The sequence below is a fragment of the Mobula hypostoma genome, chromosome 6 (assembly GCF_963921235.1).
Source record: "Mobula hypostoma chromosome 6, sMobHyp1.1, whole genome shotgun sequence".
NCBI classification, from domain to species: Eukaryota; Metazoa; Chordata; class Chondrichthyes; order Myliobatiformes; family Myliobatidae; genus Mobula; species Mobula hypostoma.
In genome coordinates this window covers 4,918,371-4,933,460 of record NC_086102.1, presented here as the reverse complement: position 1 = coordinate 4,933,460, position 15,090 = coordinate 4,918,371, and the positions used below count along the sequence as shown (strand labels likewise).

Genomic DNA, 15,090 nt, shown 5'->3' with positions numbered 1-15,090 from the left:
GGTGTCTGCTACCCTCAGCCTGCTTCCCCAGCACACAACAGTAAACATGATCGCACTGGCCACCACAGACTCGTAGAACATCCTCAGCATCATCCGACAGATGTTAAAGTCCTGACGAAGGGTCTCGGCCTGAAACGTCGACTGCACCTCTTCCTACGGATGCTGCCTGGCCTGCTGCATTCACCAGCAACTTTGATGTGTGTTGCTTGAATTTCCAGCATCTGCAGAATTCCTGTTGTAGATGTTAAAGGACCTCAGTCTCCTCAGGAAATAGAGATGGCTCTGACCCTTCTTGTAGACAGCCTCAGTGTTCTTTGACCAGTCCAGTTTATTGTCAATTCGTATCCCCAGGTATTTGTAATCCTCCACCATGTCCACACTGACCCCCTAGATGGAAACAGGGGTCACCGGTACCTTAGCTCTCCTCAGGTCTACCACCAGCTCCTTAGTCTTTTTCACATTAAGCTGCAGATAATTCTGCTCACACTATGTGACAAAGTTTCCTACCGTAGCCCTGTACTCAGCCTCATCTCCCTTGCTGATGCATCCAACTATGGCAGAGTCATCAGAAAACTTCTGAAGATGACAAGACTCTGTGCAGTAGTTGAAGTCCGAGGTGTAAATGGTGAAGAAATGCTCCATCACAGCTGATTTATTATCCCTCTCAATCTCATTCTCCTGCTTTCTCCCCATAAGCTTCGATGCCCTGACTAAACAAGAACCTATCAACCTCCACCTATGACCTACACAGTCTGAGGATGTGCTGGGAGCGGCCTGCACGTGTCACCATGCTTCCAGTGCCAACAAAACATGTGCAGAACTTAGTAACCCTGACCCAGATGTCTTTGGAATGCGGGAGGAAACTGGAGCACCCAGAGGAAACCCACGCAATGATGGAGAGAATGCTCCCGACGGACGGTGGCGGAGATTGAAATCAAGATCGCTAGTGGTGTGGAGCCTAGCACTTACCAGTACGCTATCGCACCACTCATTGATTTGAACTGAGAACTGAAGCCGCGTCTACTCAATCTCTCTTTGATCATCATAGACGCCGGTCCAATGAACTTTTGCTCCTCTCCTGCAATGGCCATCATCATCAGTATGCGCCGTGTCGTACGACATGGGTGATCATGATCTTCCCAAGGCCATGATTGTTCTTGGCAAATTTTGCTACAGAAGTGGTTTGCTATTGCCTTCTGGGCAGTGTCTTTACAAGATAGGGACTCCAGCCATTATCAATACTCTTCAAAGATTGTCTGCCTGGTGTCAGTGGTCACATAACCAGGACTTGTGATGTGCACCGGCTGCTCACACGACCATCCACCACCTGCTCCTATGGTTTCACGTGACCCTGATCGGGGGCTAAGCAGGTGCTACACCTTACCCAAGGGTGGCCTGCAGTCTAGCGGAGGGAATGAGCACTTTACACCTCCTTTGGTAGAGACGTACCTCCGCCCTGCCACACACCTCCACAGAGACACACCCAAAGTGCTGGAGAAATGTAACAGGTGAGGCAGCATCCATGGAGAGGAATAAATAGTCAGTGTTTTGGCCCTAGACCCTTCATCAGGACTGTTTATTCCCCTCCATAGATCTGCTGAGTTCCTCTAACATCTTGTTGAGTTGCTCTGGATTTCCAGCATCTGCAGAATCTCCTGTGCTAATGCTCTCTGTCTATCTCTGTCTATCTCTCTCTATATCTTTATTGGTATCTCTCTATTTCTCTATCTATCTCTATCTCTGTTTATCTCTCTTTCTCTATCTTGAGCAAGTTTATCCTTTTAGGTAAGGAGGCTAAAAGGCATACTGTACTGCAGTTCTAAGATTACCGATCCTTTTATAATGACAGTATTACATCTGTATCCTCATGCTCAAATTCTTCACCATTAAAGATACAATATTTCTTATCCATTGCCTGAATTTTTTAGTCACTGTAGCCATGGTGTGAAGGTTACTCTGCAGCAGTGTGCCAAGAGCATAGCTATCACAGCGGGAAAGTTTGCCTGGGTCACAGTGTTCCAGAGAATGCAGTGGGCAACGTTCCATGTACCACAGTGTACTGGAGACCTTCTCATTGTGCCGGGAAGGTTCACTCAAAGCTACAGTTTTCTTGTTTCATTGTTTGTGAAGAAGGTCAGTTTCCAATGGTCGATATCTTATGCCTTCGCCCCCATGGACCTGTCCTGTCATCGCACCAGTGTGTGGCAAGGACCTGCATATCACACAAGCCGCAAAAGGGCGTTTCATAGAAACACCGATAGAAATTGAAGCCAGTATAAGCTATTTGGCCCCCTGTGTCTGATCCCGCCAAGACCTTTTACCTCAGGCCATTTTCCAGCATTATCTCCTTATCCCTCGGTTCCCTAGGTATCCAGAAATCTCTCATAGGATATTACAGCATGATATATGCATTTTGCTCCACAATGTTGTGCCAACCCTTTAACCTGCTCTAAGGTCAGTCTAACGCTTCCCTCCCCTGTAGCCCTCCATTTCCTATCATCCATGTGCCTATCTACGAGTTCCTTTAATGTCCCTAATGTATCTGCTCTATTACCACCCCTGGCAGGACATTCCATGGACTTAACAAAAATATTTAGTTCTAGACCTCAAGTCCACAGAACCAAACTCCCTGTCAAAAGAGCCTTGCAAGGTGACTGTATGTGAGATGGCCGATTTCCCAGAGGAGATTGCTCCAACACAGAGAGTTACAAACCATGAGATGACAAGGTTGTTGCATTGAAATATTGTCCTTCCAGGCTCTGACAGAGGGAATAACTTGCCCTTCAATGGGACAAAGCTCCTCCCATTGATCTGCTCTTTCTCACTCTCTCTCTCTCTCTCACACACACACACACACACACACACACACACACACAGGTGAGGCTTGAGTTCTAGGCAAAGGTTGAATCAGTTAGGAATTTATTCCCTAGAGTGAGGAGAGATTTGCATGCAAAACTATGAGGGGTATAGATAGAGTGATGCAAGCAGGCTTTTTCCACTGAGGTTGTTAGAGACTATAACTTGAAGTCATAGGTTAAGGGTGAAAGATGAACTGTTGAAGGGAAACCTGAGGGTGGTGAGAGTGTGGAATGAGCTGCTAGCAGAAGCGGTGGATGTGGGTTCGATTTCAACACTTGAGAAATTTGGTTAGGTACACGGATGGGAGGAGTATGGAGGGCTGTGTGTCATGGTCTGGATCGGGGTCCCTATAAATTTAGCTTGTTTATGTTACGATCCCGACCGTTGATTCCCTGTTTTCCCGTGTCCCTCGACTTTGGTGATTAGAGGCAATTAACACTCGGCTGAACCAGTAGTTTATAGTCTCCGGCTTTCAGCCGTTCGGTGCGGGAGCGTCTGCAAAGTCACAACGTGCCGATGTCACCTGGCCGGAGCAAGCCTAGTCTCTGCCGAAGCGAGTGCCGGTAATTCACCTTTCCTCACCGGAGCAACCCAGTCCAGTTACCTCGCCGAAGTGAGCCTGCAAAGTTTCCTCACCGAGGTGGGTCCGACAGTTAACCTGCCGGAGAGAATCAAGAATCGCTGTCTTCTGTTCCCGGGCCGAGTCGAGAGCTCACCACTACCCGGAGGTCCCAAGTCAAGTCCTGGCCCTGGCGGCTTCCCAGTTCTGAGTCAAGTCCTGGCCCTGGTGGTCTGTGGTTCCTGTCCTACCCCCTTGTCTGAATCCCTTCTCTGCCCCTCTCACCTCTAGCCCTCATCTGCAGCCCCCGCCTGCACTTTGGTCTAGTTTCATCGCCGGAGCTAGATAGGTACTGTCTGGTGTTCATTCGTGTTGGTCTTGTCTTGTCTTGTCCTCGCCTCCATGGTCTAAGTCTAGCCGTCTTGCCGTTGCCCCGCGGGGAGTCATGTCTCGTCCTATCCTCGCCTCCGTGGGGTAAGTCAGGCCATCTTGCCATTGCCCCGCGGAGGGTCATGAGTCCCGGCCCTATGTCCTGTACCCAAGGAGGGGTCCCGGCTCTCTGTTCTGTGTAAGTGTCCATGGTTCCGTGTACCTGCTCTCCCGAGACCGAGGCTCTGTGTTCCCGTGTTTCTCCTCTCCCTAGCCCATGTCATGTCCATGCCTGGTTCTGGGGTCCGAGCCCAAGGCAAGACCCAGGTACTGGGTCCTTGCCCAGTCTCGGGCTCGGAGTCCATACCCTAGCCTCTTCATGTCTCCTCTAGTTCTGGGAGCCGATTCCGAGTCCAAGCCCAGACCCTTGGTCTCAGCCTAGTCGTAGTCATCAGTCCTTGTCCAGTTTGCTACTCCTGCTCCTGCCTTGCTCTCCTGGTATCGAACAATAAACTAAATCGAAGTAGCCTCACAAGATGTGTCTTGCATTTGGGTCCACCCGTGCTCCCAAAGCCCTGCCATTGTGACACTGTGGTCCCAGTGCATGTTGATAGGACAAGGCAGAAGACAAGGTCAGCACAGACCAGATGGACTGTGGTAGTCTATGACTCAGAAATAGTGCACGTTGGATAGGTACGTGGATGAGACAGAGATGGAGGGGTATGGTCCAGCTGCAGATTGATGGAACTAGGAGGAAGACCAGCTTAGCATGGACTAGATATACAGAAAGATGTGCTGCTGTACCTTCTTACTGAACTGATCCTCAGTCCTCCCATGTGCCCCACTCCTAGTCTCCTGTCCAGTCAGCCAGCAGTTCAGGTGTTTACACTCCATTCGTTATTTCTCCCTTCTTGTTCTACACACTACCCTTTCAGCGAAAAAAATACCTCAGTAGTTATACAGCCATGGAGTGATACAACGTGCAAATGGGTCTTTCAGCCCAATTCGTCCATGCCGACTGTGTTCCCAACGTTATTACAGCTCAGGACATTGGAGTTCAGAGTTCAATTCCAACACCATCTGTAAGAAGTTCCTACGTCCTTCCCGTGACTGCATGGGTTTCCTCCGAGTACTCTGGATTCCTCCCAGCCTAAAGGCGTACCGGTTAGTAGGTTAGTTGGCCATTGTAAATGGTCCTGTGATTAGTCTAGGGTTAAGCAGATGAGCAGTGTGGCTCAGTGGGCCAGAAGGGCCTGTTCTGCGATGTATCTCTAACTAGATAAATAAAAATAAGCTAATCCCATCTGCCCAGGTAGGCCTCACAACCTCTCCTATCCACGTACAAGTCTAAATGGCTTTTCAATGTTGCTAATGCTCCCACCCCAACTATTAGCTCCGGCAGTTCACTCCAAATACACCAGCCTTTGCGTAAAGAAACTTCACCAATATCCCATTTAACTCTATCACCTCTGATCTTAAACCAATGCCCTTTTGTTTTTAGTATTCCCTCCCTGGGGAAAATGACTATGTACTTTCATCCTGTCTAGCCCCTCATGATCTTATAAACATCTAACAGGTAACCCCTCAGTCTTCTACATTCCATGGAATAAAGCCCTAGTCTGCTTGTAATTCAGGCTCCCAAGTCCAGGCAAATCGTCTTCAATCTGATGACATGAGCATTGAATTCTCTGGTAACCTGCTCCCCCTGTCTCAGCGCTATAAGACCGTAAGACGAAGGATCAGATATAGGTCATTTAATCCATCAACTCTGCTCTGCCATTTCATCATGGCTAATCCGTTTCTCTCTCAGTCCCAGTCTCCTGCCTTCTCCCTGTAACCTTTGACACTCTGACTAATCAAGAACCTATCAACCTGTGTTCTAACTACACAATGACTTGACCTCCAGAGCCATGTGTAGCAATGAATTGCACTGATTTACCATTTTCTGGCTAAAGAAATTCCTCCTCATCTCTGTTCTAAATGGATGTCCCTGTAGTCTGAGGCTGTGCCCTATGGTCCAAGACTCACTCACTACAGGAAACATCCTCTCCACATCAACTCTATCCAGATTTTTAAATATTCGATAGGTTTCAATGAGTTCCTCATTCTTCTAATCTCCATTGAGTACAGACCCAAAGCCATCAAATGCTCCTCATGTTAATATTTTCATTCCTGGAATAATTCTCATGGACCTCCTCCAGACCTTCTCCAATGTCAGTGCATCCTTTCTTAGATGAGGGGCCCAAAATTGCTCACAATACTCCAAGTGCAGTCTGAGCAATGCCTTATAAAGCCTCAGCGTTACATCCTTGCTTTTGTACTGTCATCATCGTCATCGTCATCAGGTGCCATGCCCAGTTTGAGCTTTGACTGCATTGGCCCACACACTCCTGTTTCAGGCCAAGTGGATCAATTCGCTGGTATTCATTTCCAGTTCTCTGGCTGCTGTCTCCATCATCATTTGTCTTTGTCTTCCTCTTGCTTTCTTCCCTTCAATCTTTCCTATAATTACCGTGCATTCTAACTCCTCTTTCCTAATCACATGTCCAATGAAGTTACATTGCCTTTTCATGATCTCATACATTATTTCTCTTTTTGTTTTTGCTCTGTTCATGACATCCTCGTTAGATATTCATTTTGTCCATGATATTCTTTACATCCTCCTCAAAAACCACATCTCTGCTGCTACAATTCGTTTCCTCATGTTACTAGATATTGCCCAACATTCTGAGCCATATAGCATAACTGGATAAACATAACATTTCAGTACTCTGAGCCGGGTTGTCATGCCTAGTTTAGTATTGGTCAGTATACTCTTCATTCTCGTAAAGGTGTCTTTTGCCATCCCTATTCTTCTTTTGATGTCCACGTCCCACCTGCCATCTGATGTCACCCAGCTTCCTAAGTAGCAAAAGTTCTGTACTTGTTTTATGTCTTCCCTGTTTATTCTCAGCCTGCAGATAGGATTCTCCTTCTTTTTGGATATCACCATACTTTCTGTCTTTTTGCAATTGATAAATAGACCCATTTTTGCACTTTCTTCAACAATTATATCAATTAAGTTTTGTAGTTCTTCCTCTGTACTTGCAATTAACGCAGTGTCATCCGCGTATCTGAAATTATTGATGTTTTCACCGCCAACTTTGATTCCCAAGATGTCTCTTACTTTTTGTAATATTGTCTCACTGTACACATTAAATAAATCAGGGGAGAAAACACACCTTTGTATAACGCCTCTCTTGAATTTTGTAAACTGACTCACTTCTCCATCTATTCTTACAGCGGCAGTTTGTTCCCAGTACAGATTTCTGATTAGGCAGAGGTCTTTCGAATCTAGATTTACAGTTTTCTGTAATATTTCAAATAACTTATTGTGCTTCACTTTATCAAGTGCTTTTGTGTAGTCGATAAAACAAACAAACAGATCTTTTTGCACTTGAATAGCTCGTTCTGATAGTATCCTTAACATCAATATTGCATTTCTTGTACCTTTGTCTTTCACAAAACCACATTGTTCTTTGCCTATTTCAGCTTGTATCTTACTTTTAGCTCTTGTCATCAAAATTCTTAGAAGTATCTTGGTGATGTGACTCATTAAACTTATGGTCCTATGTAACTCACATTCTATTGCTCCAGGTTTCTTAGGAAGAATGATAAATACTAATTTTTTCATCTCTTCTGGTATTATTCCAGTCTCATAAATGTCATTGATTAAATCAGTGTTTTTCAATTCCATAATCTTCAAGGACGATAATTTGTTCTATTACTAATTCATCAGGACCTGCTGCCTTTCCTTTCTTCATCTTATTTATTGCATTACAAACTTCAAATTTTAAAATACTTGGACCTTCAATGTTTTTCTTAATTTCTTTTTTTTTGTCTCGATCGTCTTCAAACAATTCCTGAATATACTCAGTCCATCTAACCCATTTTGTACTCTAGTCCTCTCAAAGTGTGGTTAAGTGCCTTACTCAAGGACACACACGTTGCCTCAGCCAAGGCTCGAACTAGCGACCTTCAAATCACTAGACAAACACCTTAACCACTTGGCCACGCACCAACACATCTGTGAATACAGCCAAACAAAACAGCGTTGCTCCAGGCCTAAGGTGAAGAACACAGTACCAACAGTCATGTACACCACAAGCACATATAAGACAGCAGTTAAAATACAGTCACACAGAAAAATATAGTCCAAGTTCCTAAGTCCATGAATGTTGCAGCAGTCTGCAGTTGAAGCAAAAAGTAGTAAGGTGAAAAATAAAAGTGGCAGGCTGGCAAATCCAGGGCAAAAATCAAAAAGGGCCACTTTTCAACATAATTGTATAAGGGCTAAGAGAGTTGTAAAAACAAGCCTGAAGGCTTTGTGTGTCAATGCAAGGAGCATTCGTAACAAGGTGGATGAATTGAAAGTGCGGATTGTTATAAATGATTATGATATAGTTGGGATCACAGAGACATGGCTCCAGGGTGACCAGGGATGGGAGCTCAACATTCAGGGATATTCAATATTCAGGAGGGATAGACATGAAAGAAAAGGAGGTGGGGTAGCATTGCTGGTTATAGAGGAGATTAACGCAATAGAAAGGAAGGACATTAGCCTGGAGGATGTGGAATCGATATGGGCAGAGCTGCATAACACTAAGGGGCGGAAAACGCTGGTGGGAGTTCTGTACAGGCCACGTAACAGTAGTAGTGAGGTTGGGGATGGCATTAAACAGGAAATTAGATATGCGTGCAATAAAGGAACAGCAGATATAATGGGTGACTTCAATCTACATATAGATTGGGTGAACCAAATTGGTAAGGGTGCTGAGGAAGAGGATTTCTTGGAATGTATGTGGGATGGTTTTCTGAACCAACGTGTCGAGGAACCAACTAGAGAGCAGGCTATTCTGGACTGGGTGTTGAGCAATGAGAAAGGGTTAGTTAGCAATCTTGTCATGAGAGGCCCCTTGGGTAAGAGTGACCATAATATGGTGGAATTCTTCATTAAGATGGAGAGTGACATAGTTAATTCAGAAACAAAGGTTCTGAACTTAAAAAAGGGTGACTTTGAAGGTATGAGACGTGAATTAGCTAAGATAGACTGGCAAATGATACTTAAAGGGTTGACGGTGGATATGCAATGGCAAGCATTTAAAGATCGCATGGCAAAAGAGAGGGAAGGCAGTGCACCCGTGGCTGACAAGGGAAATTAGGGATAGTATCAATTCCAAAGAAGAAACATACAAATTAGCCAGAAAAAGCAGCTCACCTGAGGACTGGGAGAAATTCAGAGTCCAGCAGAGGAGGACAAAGGGCTTAATTAGGAAAGGGAAAAAAGATTATCAGAGAAAGCTGGCAGGGAACATAAAAACTGATTGTAAAAGCTTTTATAGATAATGTGAAAAGAAAAAGATTGGTTAAGACAAATGTAGGTCCCTTACAGTCAGAAACAGATGAATTGATCATGGGGAACAAGGACATGGCAGACCAATTGAATAACTACTTTGGTTCTGGAGGACATAAATAATCTTCCGGAAATAGTAGGGGACCGAGGGTCTAGTGAGATGGAGGAACTGTGGGAAATACATGTTAGTAGGGAAGTGGTGTTAGGTAAATTGAAGGGATTAAAGGCAGATAAATCCCCAGGGCCAGATGGTCTGCATCCCAGAGTGCTTAAGGAAGTAGCCCAAGAAATAGTGAATGCATTAGTGATAATTTTTCAAAACTCTTTAGATTCTGGATTAGTTCCTGAGGATTGGAGGGTGGCTAATGTAATCCCACTTTTTAAAAAAGGAGGGAGAGAGAAACCGGGGAATTATAGACCGGTTAGCCTAACATCGGTGGTGGGGAAAATGCTAGAGTCAGTTATCAAAGATGTGATAACAGCACATTTGGAAAGTGGTGAAATCATCGGACAAAGTCAGCATGGATTTGTGAAAGGAAAATCATGTCTGACGAATCTTATAGAATTTTTTGAGGATGTAACTAGTAGAGTGGATAGGGGAGAACCAGTGGATGTGGTATATTTGGATTTTCAAAAGGCTTTTGACAAGGTCCCACACAGGAGATTAGTGTGCAAACTTAAAGCACACAGTATTGGAGGTATGGTATTGATGTGGATAGAGAATTGGTTGGCAGACAGGAAGCAAAGAGTGGGAATAAACGGGACCTTTTCAGAATGGCAGGCGGTGACTAGTGGGGTACCGCAAGGCTCAGTGCTGGGACCCCAGTTGTTTACAATATATATTAATGACTTGGATGAGGGAATTAAATGCAGCATCTCCAAGTTTGCGGATGACACAAAGCTGGGCGGCAGTGTTAGCTGTGAGGAGGATGCTAAGAGGGTGCAGGGTGACTTGGATAGGTTAGGTGAGTGGGAAAATTCATGGCAGATGCAATTTAATGTGGATAAATGTGAGGTTATCCACTTTGGTGGCAAGAACAGGAAAACAGATTATTATCTGAATGGTGGCTGATTAGGAAAAGGGGAGGTGCAACGAGACCTGGGTGTCATTGTACACCAGTCATTGAAAGTGGGCATGCAGGTACAGCAGGCGGTGAAAAAGGCGAATGGTATGCTGGCATTCATAGCAAGAGGATTCGAGTACAGGAGCAGGGAGGTTCTACTGCAGTTGTACAAGGCCTTGGTGAGACCACACCCTGAGTATTGTGTGCAGTTTTAGTCCCCTAATCTGAGGAAAGACATTCTTGCCATAGAGGGAGTACAAAGAAGGTTCACCAGATTGATTCCTGGGATAGCAGGACCTCCCTATGAGGAAAGACTGGATCGACTAAGCTTATACTTGCTGGAATTTAGAAGATTGAGGGGGGGATCTTATTGAAACGTATAAAATTCTAAAGGGATTGGACAGGCTAGATGCAAGAAGATTGTTCCCGATGTTGGGGAAGTCCAGAATGAGGGATCACAGTTTAAGGATATAGGGGAAGCCTTTTAGGACCGAGATGAGGACAAACTTCAGAGAGTGGTGAATCTGTGGAATTCTCTGCCACAGGAAACAGTTGAGGCCAGTTCATTGGTTATATTTAAGAGGGAGTTAGATATGGCCCTTGTGGCTAAAGGGATCAGGGGGTATGGAGAGAAGGCAGGTACAGGGTTCTGAGTTGGATGATCAGCCATGATCATACTGAATGGCGGGGCAGGCTCAAAGGGCCGAATGGCCTACTCCTGCACCTATTTTCTATGTTTTTATGAACATAATACAGCTTGTCTTCTGCCAACTGTATCACGTACGCTGTGGGACACATACATCTCCTCTGCCTCCTCTCCAGATGAGAATCACAGACCACTGCTGCACAGCAACAGGCCCTTTGGCCCATCTAGTCCAGGCTGAAGTATTAATCTGCCTGGTCCCATCGACCTGGCTTTCCATACCCCTCCCATCCGTGTACCTATCCAAGTTGATCATAAATGTTGAAATCCCCCACTTATCCTGCAGCTCACTCCACACTCTCATCTCCACCTGAGTGAAGAAATTCCCCCTCATCTTCCCCTGGCAACATCTTTCTGTAAAAGAGTGGCCATAACCGCACACAGTACTCCACATACGGTCTCACCAATGATTATTTAATTGCAGCATACTGTCCCTTCTCCTAAAGCTGATGTCCCACCTGATCAGGGCTGCCTGTTTCAGGGACGCCAGGATCCCTCTGTCTTCCACACCCCCCCGAGCCCCGTCATTTGCTGTGCCCTCACAGAATGCTTTACCTCGCTCTTGTCCACATGGTGGAAACACTGAATGGCCTTTCCTGTCTCAGTTTAATTGAGGACTGTTTCTTTCTCACCCTGAACAAGGGGTTTCCACAGCATTCTATGAAAGCACGTACAACACCGAAGCCATTAACATCAACTGGAACCGGAACAAGGCTGTGTCGGTGGAGTGCGGCCTCTTTCAGATCAACAGCTTCTGGTGGTGTTTGGACGATGAGACGCCCGTTACTAAGAGAAACTGCAGCATGAGTTGTGGGGGTAGGTCCTTTTTAAAGTAGTCCAAACCATTGCCCAGTTGCTTTGATAGTTGTCCAAACAGTTGCCTGGTCCCTTTGAAAGTTGTCCAAGCCATTGCTAGGTCCGTAAGACATAGGAGCAGAATTTGGCTACCCTCCGGTCCTAGACTCACCCAACATAGGAAGCATCCTCTCTACATCCACTCTATCTGTGCCCTCTGGTCCTAGACTCACCCACCACAGGAAACATCCTCTCTACATCCACGCTATCTGTTCCCTCTGGCCCTAGACTCCCTCACTATAGGAAACATCCTCTCTACATCCACTCTATCTGTGCCCTCTGGTCCTAGACTCCCCCACTATAGAAAACATCCTCTCCACATCCACTCTACTAGGCATTACAATATTCGATAGTTTTCAATGAGACCCCCCCACCCCCGCCATTCTTCTAAACACAGTGAGAACAGGCCCAAGGCTATGAAACGCTCCTACATTAACCCTTTTATTCTGGAATCATTCTCGTGAACCTCCTCTGGACCCTCTCTGATGTCAGCACATCCTTTCACAATACTCCAAGTCTGGTCTGACCAATGCCTTATAAAGCCCCAGCATTACATCCTTGCTTTTATACTCTACTCCTCTCAAATTGAATGTTAACATTGCACTTGCCTTCCTTACTACTGATTCAATTTGCAGGTTAATCTTTAGGGAATCCTGCACAAGGACTCCGAAGTCCCTTTGCACCTCTGATTTCTGAATGAATTTGACATTTGTCCAAAGCATTGCCTGGTCAAACAAGGGTAGTGTAGGAGACTAAGGAGTGTTGTCATGGAGGTTCAAAGTCCTAGGTAACTTCATTTTCAATGTACCTGTACGTCACCATTACTATACTGAGATTCGTTTTCTTGCAGGCATTCACAGTAGAGCAGAGAAATACAACAGAATCAATGAAAAATTACACACACACACAGACTGAAAATAACCAATGTGCAAAAGACAAACTTGTGCAAATAAAAAATAAGTAAATAAATAATATCAAAACCATGAGTTGTCGAGTCCTTGAAATTGAGTCCATAGGCTGTGGAATCAGTTCAGAGTCGAGGTGAGTGAAATTATCCCCTCTGGTTCAAGAGCCTGATGGTTAATAACTGTTCCTGAAGCTGGGTGTGAGTCCGGAACCTCCTTCCTGAAGGCACCCGTGAGAAGAGAGCATGGCCTGGATGTTGGTGGATCTGTATAAAATCAGGAGGGGTGTAGGTAGGATGAATGCACACAGTCTTTTCCCCAGGCAGAGTCAGGGAACTAAGAGCAATAAGGCACGGGTTGGAGATGAGAATGGAGAGATTGAAAAGGGACCCAAGGGGTAACTTCTTCACACAGAGGGTGGACGATCTCTGGAAAGAGCTGCCAAAGAAAGTGGTTGAGGCAAGTTCAAGCTCGATTTTATGTTCACCTGATTGTACATATATACAACCAAACCAAACAGTGGTGGCACTGTAGCATAGTAGTTAGCAGAACATTTTACAGTACCAGCAGCCCGACTTCAATTCTCACCACTGTCTGTAAGGAATCGTTCTCCCTGTGGTCACAAGGGATTCCTCCGGGTGCTCCAGTTTTCTCACATCGTCCAAGTTGTACCGGTTGGTAGGTTAATTGGTCATTGTAAATTGTCCTGTAATTAGGCTCGGCCTATGGTTATTCACTAGGGTATTCATTAGTCTCACTGCCTGAGGGAAGAAGTTGTTATCCAGTCTGAAAGTCCTTGTCAATAGCAACACTTAAAAGACATTTGGACAGGTTCACGGAGAGATAAGTATTTATTAGCATTTGGGCCACGTGGGCAAATGGGACTTTTGAACTTTGAAGACACACACTCAACGATTTAGGAACAGCTTCTTCCCCTCCGTTATCAGATTTCTGAACAGACGATCCCATGTACACTACCTCAGTGTTGTTTTTCTTTGTTTTGTTCTCTTTTTGTACTAATTGTTTAATTTAAAAATATATACAGTATATTTATTCAGCTTAGATGGACATCTCGGTCGGCACGGGCCACTTGGACCAAAGGGCTTGTTTCTGCCCCTGTCACTTTGTGGCACCGTGACTCTAAAGTTTACCTGGAGCTTCTGAGAGAGAAGCCTCCTGTTCACTCACCTCAACACTGAACTGACCCATCAGCCTACGGACTCACCTTCAAGGAAACCACAACTCATGTACTCAGTCTCCAGAATCAGAAACAGGTTTAATATAAATGGCATAGGTTGTGAAATTTGGTGCTTTTTGTGGCAGCAGTACAATGCAATACATAATAAAATACTGTAAATTACAAAAAGAAAAATATACTTTTAACTCAAATAAGTAGTACAAAAATTGAATTGAATTGTATTATCTTTATTGTCATTATACTTGCTTGGTGCAATGAAACTCTATTTGGCTTCCTCTCAGGCAATTAAATAAAGCAGTAGATAAAGACAAGTCGGTAATAAAAAACGGTATTAAATAGTAAGTATTAAGTAGCAGAAAATAAGTTATAGCAGCACCAGAATATCACAGTAATGCACAAAGTGCCCTTAGTCAAGTCAAGTCAAGTCAAGTCAAGTCACTTTTTATTGTCATTTCAACCAGAACTGCTGGTACAGAACATAGTAAAAATGAGACAATGGTTTCCAGCACCATGGTGCTACATGAAACAACACAAAAACTACACTGAACTACGTAAGAAAAAACACCAAAACTACACTAGACTACAGACCTACCCAGGACTGCATAAAGTGCACAAAACAGTGCAGGCATTACAATAAATAATAAACAAGACAATAGGCACAGTAGAGGGCAGTAGGTTGGTGTCAGTCCAGGCTCTGGGTATTGAGGAGTCTGATGACTTGGGGGAAGAAACTGTTACACAGTCTGGTCGTGAGAGCCCGAATGCTTCGGTGCCTTTTGCCAGATGGCAGGAGGGAGAAGAGTTTGTATGAGGGGTACGTGGGGTCCTTCATAATGCTGTTTGCTTTGTGGATGCAGCGTGTGGTGTAAATGTCTGTAATGGCGGGAAGAGAGACCCCAATGATCTTCTCAACTGACCTCACTATCCGCTGCAGGGTCTTGCGATCCGAGATGGTGCAATTCCCGAACCAGGCAGTGACGCAGCTGCTCAGGATGCTCTCAATACAACCTCTGTAGAATGTGGTGAGGATGGGGAGTGGGAGATGGACTTTTCTCAGCCTTCGCAGAAAGTAGATACGCTGCTGGGCTTTCGTCGCTACGGAGGGACCAGGTGAGATTCTCCGCCAGATGGACATCAAGGAATTTGGTGCCCCTAACGATCTCTACGGAGGAATCATCGATACTCA

At 45.1% G+C, this 15,090-nt stretch overlaps 1 protein-coding gene across 2 annotated transcripts in view; it reads left to right on the top strand.

The window, feature by feature from the left end:
• Positions 1–15,090, top strand: part of LOC134347450 (splicing regulator RBM11-like) — a 65,133-nt gene that overhangs the window by 41,295 nt on the left and 8,748 nt on the right. Inside the window, exons 6-7 of one of the 2 annotated variants that reach the window (XM_063049771.1) lie at positions 11,589–11,762; positions 12,652–12,704. In XM_063049771.1, coding sequence (XP_062905841.1) covers positions 11,589–11,753 — 165 coding nt within the window. In that variant the 3' untranslated portion in view covers positions 11,754–11,762; positions 12,652–12,704. Of the gene's footprint in view, positions 1–11,588; positions 11,763–12,651; positions 12,705–15,090 lie in introns of those variants that run through there. The other variant, XM_063049770.1, reaches the window with a different exon arrangement.